Source organism: Spermophilus citellus, assembly GCF_964194105.1.
Source record: "Spermophilus citellus genome assembly, chromosome: 14".
NCBI lineage: Eukaryota > Metazoa > Chordata > Mammalia > Rodentia > Sciuridae > Spermophilus > Spermophilus citellus.
In genome coordinates, this window is record NC_138194.1 from 52,707,402 (window position 1) to 52,715,023 (window position 7,622).

At 36.2% G+C, this 7,622-nt stretch overlaps 1 protein-coding gene across 1 annotated transcript; it reads right to left on the reverse strand.

Annotated features, from left to right (window-relative positions):
* Positions 1-4,086: 4,086 nt before the first annotated feature.
* Positions 4,087-5,397, reverse strand: SLC10A5 (solute carrier family 10 member 5; the record flags this gene model as incomplete). Its single annotated transcript, XM_081266791.1, has 1 exon — positions 4,087-5,397. One exon carries the CDS (start codon positions 5,395-5,397, stop codon positions 4,087-4,089), a length of 1,311 nt encoding a protein of 436 aa, XP_081122917.1.
* Between the last annotated feature and the right edge of the window lie 2,225 nt (positions 5,398-7,622).

Sequence of the window (7,622 nt, forward strand, 5' to 3'; positions counted from 1 at the left end):
AGGCACTTAATCTTAAGACTGATCTTTTCTTTCTGACTAGTAGCTATGTAATGGCTCAATAAATTTTTTTTTTCAGAGATCTTTTGGTCTCAAGAATTTTGATTTAATAATGAGTCTTCACTCTTAAGTTCTCAAAAGGGCAGTTTTTCAAGCTGCAGTCACATCTGCAGTCCGTGCTTCCAATACCAAAGAACGTGTGCTGTGCGAGAGTGGTTGGTGAGGGGCAAGGAGGAGACAGGGTCCAGTCTCAGCTATGCACTGTGACAGGGCAAAATCTGCTTCCTGGTATTGTCCACACCATCATGTTTCTATTCTTGATCTCTAAGGACAAGTTCCCCCTTGGAGGCCTTTAACATTCTTTTCCTGCCAGCTGACTTCCATCTAGAGAGGTTTTAATTATGTCAAACCTCAAAATGGAAGAGAAGTGAGGTCCAATATACCTGACTCTACACAAAGGAATTCTGGAAAAGGATGGCCATTGTCAAGCCAGGCAGTAGTCTGGTCAACTTTCACCATGGACAATAGGTGACCATTTGCCCTATATTTGCATAATTAAGAGGGGCATCCCCTGGGATACCTTCCCCAGAAATTGAGGGCACCTTGCTAGTTAGTTTCTGGGACTGATTTCCTTTACATGGCAACTTTTTTCACTAAAAACAAAAAACAAACAAACAAACAAACAAACAAACCTCAGATTCAACACACCAAGACTTTGTTAACTAACAGTTATTTCCTTAGTAGTAGTTTTTGATTTTAAAATGATCAAACTTAGAACCAAGCACAGTGGTGCATTCCTGTAGTACCAGCTACTCAGGAAGCTAAGAGGGGAGAATCACTTGAGCCCAGGAGTTTGCAACCAACCTGGGAAACATAGCAAGACCCCATCTCAACAACACAACAACAACAACAACAAGAAGATATTAAAAAATAATCAAACTTATGTACACACTATACAGCTGCTCAGGAGCAGTCTCCATGCTACTTAAGAAGATTTCATGTTAGAAGTTGGAGTTGCAAACTTTGGTTAAAACTTCTAACATTCTCCTATAATACTAACACTTTCTCAGTTATAAGAATATGTATCAGATGATTGTTATTCTTAGAATAGTTTATCATAACATCATCTCTCTAAAGGACTGAAAAAAAACTTTAAGAAATAAGTCCAACAAACTCTCATTCTTAAAAAAATAATAATAATAAAATAATGGGTGATTTCATCCCCATCTCACATTTCAGGCAAGTTTTATTATGCAAAATCTATCTTCCATGACATATATATAAAATAAATAAAATACACTTAAAATTTTATCCATGTACTTCCAATGGCTTTTTAAGTTAATATTTGATATAAATAAGCATAGAGTAACATTAATAATAGTAAAATTTACTAAGTATTAGACACTGTTCTGAGGATCTTGTTCATATTAACTTACTTAATCTTCACAACAAAACCAGGATATGGCACTATCATTTTTAATCCCCATTTCCCACATAAATTTAAACAGAGAGAAATTAACATAACCAGTGTCACCCAATAGTAAATTGAAAGGGCTAGGATTGCTGACATAGGCATAGATTTGGCTCTTGAGTGTGGGATTCTGACCTTTACAGATACTACTGATAAGTGATTTAATAAATGTTTAGTGAATACCTACTTTGTTTAATGCATCATGTAAACACTGTGGGTAATTCAAAATGTAGTATGTGGTTCCTGCCCTCAGGAAGCTCATATTTTGGTTGTTCCTTAATCAGAAAGCAGCAGCATTGTGTACCTATTCTCATCATCCTGAACCTTCTACTCTACCCCATCATCCTACCCATCATGCAAGGTTTTATTCCTTAAAATCAGATGCTATTTTTTTTGCTAGAATCATTAACTTGAGTTGAGTGAGATCTTAAACCTCAACTACATCTCTATTTTACAGATTTGAGAACTAAAGTGTGGAGAAGTGTCACAAGGTCAATGATAAAATAAAACTAGAAAGACAGGCTTCTTGTTTCTCAGTTAGTAAAATATGCTCATTAAAATATATAGAAATTAAATTCATGCACATTTACTTATAATGTAAACATGCAAATGAAGATTTTTGTTTAGAGGAGGAAAATAGTCCACATAGCCAAATATTGTTTTAGAGACTGGGATATGTCATTTATCCACCACCAGGTCAGTTATGAATCATGGTATCCATACACTAGATTGGGTGACATAAAATAATACAGTTGTCTTTTCAGTTGGTAAGTAAATAAAAATTCCTAATAGTATGGGCAAAATTGGATGAATAATTTCAAATCAACAAATCAGGATCAAAATTTGAGGCTTTGATATAATAATAGCAGCTAACATTGTGCTTGCTATGTGGCAGGTGCTCTTTTAAGAACATTACATTTAATTTAATTCCTCTTTTAATTCCCAGACCAATCTGATGGAGGTGACACCATTATCTATATTTTCAGGTAAGACAACTGGACTGTAGGGAATCAAATAAATTTCCTACAAACAGAAGGCTAGGAAATAGGAAATATAGGATTCTTAAGAGTCATATTTCCTATTCTTGGTGCTCATACTTTGTTTGGAGAAGAACATAGACTGGATGTAGATAGAGGATCATAGTCTATGATTCAACACTTTATTTAAATAACTCATAGGAAATGTTATGCTGGGCATTTCAGGGAATGTCAAAATGAATAAACATAATTCTTACGTTCAAGGACTTACAGCAAAATAAAAAGGATAAAATAGGAACAGAAATAGCTGTGAAACAAGCCAAGTTGGCTCATTGAAAGGCATATTTTTATGATATTAAGTCCTTCTGCTCAATTGGAGCAAAAATTTGTGTGTAAAGAAGTGGAAAAGAAGAAAAACTGGAAAGATAAGTCAGAGAGTAAAGTGTAATAAATGTCTCATTAAGGAATATAGAGTTTATTTAAAAGGAAAAAAGGCTTCCTTGAAGAAAAATTACATGATATGTTAGATATTTAGAAGATTAATATGAGAATGACTGGAGGGTGAAGAGACACCAAAAGTCAGTTTGGTGAAGTTTAGGGAAGGAGCAATTGTAGGGTAGAAGAAAAGGGCAAAAGGGATAGAATGGGGAGCAAAAAGGAGATTGATGAAAAGGTACAGGTAATTATTTATTTACAGGTTATTATTATTATTTGGTACCTGGGATTGAACCCATGAGCATTTAAACCACTGAGATATATCCCCAGTCCTTTATTTTTATTTTTATTTAGAGACAGCATCTCATTGAGTTGCTTACAGTCTCACTAAGTTGCTGAGGCTGGCTTTGAACTTGCAATCCTCCGGTCTCAGCCTCTCAAGATGCTGGGATTATAGGTGTGTGCCACCTCACCTGGTTTATAGGTTATTTTTTAAAAAAACTACAAAGATAAATAAAAAGAGGGAAGACAGAATAAGAGGGAGAAGAAATGATCCTGTGTTTCAAGGCAAATGATAATGCTACTGTGGGAGGTACACAGGACAGAAAGATGTACAAAAAAATATGTTGCAGGGTGCAGGGGCACACACAGTAATATCAGCTGCTTGGGAGGCTGAATCAGGAGGATCACAAGTTGGAGGCCAGCTTTTGCAATTTAGGGAGACCATCTCAAAATAAAATAAAAAGTCTGGGGATGTAACTCAATGGTAGAAGATCCTGGGTTCAATCCCCAGTACTGGGGGTAAAAAACAAATAAACAAACAAAAACAAATGAACAAGCAGAGATGTCACATTTAGTTTAAGACATGTGTGTCCATTAACTTTGCATTTACCAAATGTGTACCATGTGGACATACCTCCCTTAATATTTAGTCTTGATTATATTTATTAGTGAAGGAATTTGCTTTTTCTCAATGTGAAGTATTCTATCCAAACTAACACAGTGGAAAATTTGTCTCTGTCCTCTAAATTCCTGCATATTTTGCTGTTTGTACCACACTAAGCATGTGATACATACAAACTCCCCACATCCCCCGGTCAAATTTTAACCAGATCATAAGTGGCTTAAGAGTAGGCATTATTTTGTGTATTTTTTAATCTCCCACAGTACCTAAGCCAGAGTGGGAATTGAGTAACGCTTTAATTTTTAGAGTAGAAAAGATTTTTTGTCTTCTCTGATAGAGATACATCTTTTTTTAGCCTTGTAGACCAGAAGGATCAGTAACATTTCACATCCAGAACACATGGCTACTGTGAAGGGAGCTAGCGAAGCTAAGTTGGCCTTGGACTGTGATAGAGACAGCTGAATGATGGCAAGGGCTAAGAAACTGTTTAATATCCCACTTTCGATAGCAACAGTTTTACAAACAGGAAGAGGCAGCATACAAATTTTACTAAAGGAGTACCCGAACAACAAACCCAAAGTGGGGACTGAGAGACCCAAAAGAAGCACCTCTAAGTTAGCTGTTTTTAGAAACATCAATCCCATTCTGAAAGTCAAATAAATCCCTACAAACATTAAAATAAAACTCAGAGGTCGAATTATTTTCTCTAAGAGGTTTGCTTTTTCAGGTATTCTACGCTTGATGATTATTCCAACTGATATTGGTATAAGGATGAACAGGAGTGTGGACACAATTTTAAAAACAGGAATATGAAATATACCTGATAACCCTAATATCTTACTGTATATATAAGAATTGATAGGCATCATTATCAGGGCCAGTAATGTTGACGTGCAAGTCATCAGAATGGCCAAAGTGACATCTCCTTCCAGAAGCAGAGCAAAGAAATAACCCCCACCCCCTCCAGGGCATGTGCAGGTCATTATAAATCCAAACGCTTGTGCCTCAGGCAAGGCCAAAATCTGAGACAGAAGAAAACCGCAAAAGGGCATAAGAAAAAACTGTGTAACTGCCCCAAGAATTACGGGCAAAGGTCTCTTCCATACTGTTTGAAGCACCTGTAATTCAATCTTGCAACCAAAGGCACATTTATTTAGCAGTATCAGTGGTAAAATAAGCATTAGGATCTTTTTATCGACATGCATTGATGCCTGGAAAAGATTCTTTTTTGTTTGTGTGCAAACTTTGACTTTGATATTCTTTATTTCTTCGATGAGTCTTTCTTGCCTACCTTCAGAATCCCAGAGTTGAATGGTCAAATTGGTCTCTCCTTCTTCATCTGCTCTTAGGTTTATGGTAAAGTTGGTAGCATCCGAGGAGGTCTTGGTCACATTCACCACATGCAACATTTTAGGATCTTCTAATTGCACAAAGAGGTAGCTGGAGTTAGGCCGTTTACCTTTGTAACTTGACTTTACAATAACAACTTCTTCAGTCTTTGTGAAAAATAGTATTTCAGTCTTTTCTGTGTTCTGAAAACTGAGAAATGACTTCCTTGCTTCTCCCAGAGTCACAAACAGCGAAAGTAGGATCATAAAATTTTTTCTAATCATTTTGAAGCCGTAAGTAAATCACATACAGCAAATCGCTTTTTAAAAATGAAAGAACATTCTTCCCACTGGTGTTCAGAGATGGTATAAGGTTCAGTTGGGTGAGTTGTTTTGCTGGATCAAAGTCCAGTAGGAGGGACTGCTGTACTTTTCAAACTGATATAAAAGCTCTCTCTTGAGTGACACAACCTGTTTAACTTGTAGTTAATACAATTTATGGCATTTACCAGGTTCAATTTACCACAAATAGAAACCTAATCTCCTTCTTCCTGACCTCCTTGTTTCTGCTAATAGGGAAAGGAGGGGGCGGGAGCTCAAAACAAAAAACCAAGTCCTATTTATCTGAAGTTAAAAATCTTGGTATCATCAGTTTTTAGTTCTTTTCTATACTAAGAAAAATTCGCCAGACACAGTTGTGCATGCCTGTAATCCCAGAGGCTTGGGAGGCTAAGGCAGGAGGATCGAGAGTTCAAAGTCAGCCTCAATAAAGCTAAATTACTATAAATAAAATACAGGAAAGGGCTTCATGTGGTTCAGTGGTTAAGTGCCCCTGAGTTTGATCCCTGGTACAAAAAAAAAAAAATCTAAAATGTATATTGAAGAGGCCTGAAGGTCTGTATCAAGTGAAAACCAAACAAGCATTTACTGAATACCTTGCTGGAGCACTGAAATAAGACCTGGTTTACACCATGGTGATCAAGCCAAGTGCAGTTTCTGCTCATTTAGGCTTAGAGAAAGAACTACAGAGCCCATAGCCTGGCCTTATACTACTGATAGCTTTATGACACCTGAGAGTGACTGTATGGGTCAAGCAAAAAATGGAAACTATTTTGATGTCCTTAAATACGAAAATAATTTCCTAGAGGGTTAACAGATAACTTGGGAACATAGGGAAAATAGGTGGCTGCTATTATTGGTAAAGGGTATATCCTAAGGGGCTGCTGCTATTGGGTACTTGAAACCTTATACATAGGGCAATGGAAAAACACTGACACTAATTCTAAATGTCTTATTCCTTCTTTTTTAACACTAATCCCTATCAACAGTTAGGGACCATGGACATTAACTAACCTAACTTAGGTCATGTCTGTCCCTCAGTTGCCAGGGATAAGGAAAAGCATCAGTCTTTTTACACTTCAACCCACAGACACACACAATTGTGTAATTTCCCAAACAAGGTGATGAAGTTCTGATTCTAAGCAGGCAAGAAACAAAACAAAAACAAACCCCCAAACACTACAACTGTCTACTATTGAGCCTGCAGATCTAGTAGTTGCTTGTGGCCATTTCAGAAGATGCTTAATGTAATTATGATGCAATTTGTTAAATGAAGACAATATGTATAATTTTAGATCATTTATGATCCTCAAAGAACACCAAAGCCATTTTTTAAAATTTTGATAAATTTTTTTAAAAGTCTATCATTTATATAGGTTAATCTTTCAAACACAAGACTTTAGATGTCATAAATTTTATTTCCACGTAGAACACTAAGAAAAACAAAATTCTCAATGTTGAGAATAGAGAAATGAACAAATCTGTTCCAGACACTTCAACTAAATTGCCAAGGAACTTAGTTTAATGACAAAAATAAAACAAACATAAAACAAAACTATCTTTATAGTTTCCTGATCAAATATCTTAGTTCACAATTTTTATTGCCCAGGTCCAAGATGTGTAGTATGTAAATTTTCCCACTCCAATGCCTTTATATACAACCTTCTTCCTTCTTCTTCAGGTTCTCCCAAGTTTTCCTATTTGAAAACTGTGGAGTACAATATCTGATAAAGCTAGAAAAGATCTGATAATCTCCCATTTACGTGTATATGCTGTCTGATTAAACTGAAGCTTATTTGTATTGCAGAATTATTTTACCTATTTACCTAATTTTAAAACACTTTTTTTCTTTGTGGATTTTCAGTCATCTGTAAGCAAGTGAAGAGAAACTAGGGTGAGATGTGAACAGTGTAATACTAAAATTATATTAGGTGTATAAAATTCTCACCAAAAAGTCTGAGAAAGTTGAACTCAAGTAAATTGGAAATAGGGAGCTAGAGAAACTAGATTCCTTCTTTCCCACACTGGTTGTCTTTAGAGAACAGGAAAGGGCTTCACATGGTGCTGGAGCCACCAGTCCCTAGTACTGAGGATGCTGGTACCTATGCATCCTCCACAATAGTTCTACCATCTGAGACCTGACCTAATTCGCCACCAGTATGCTTACTGAT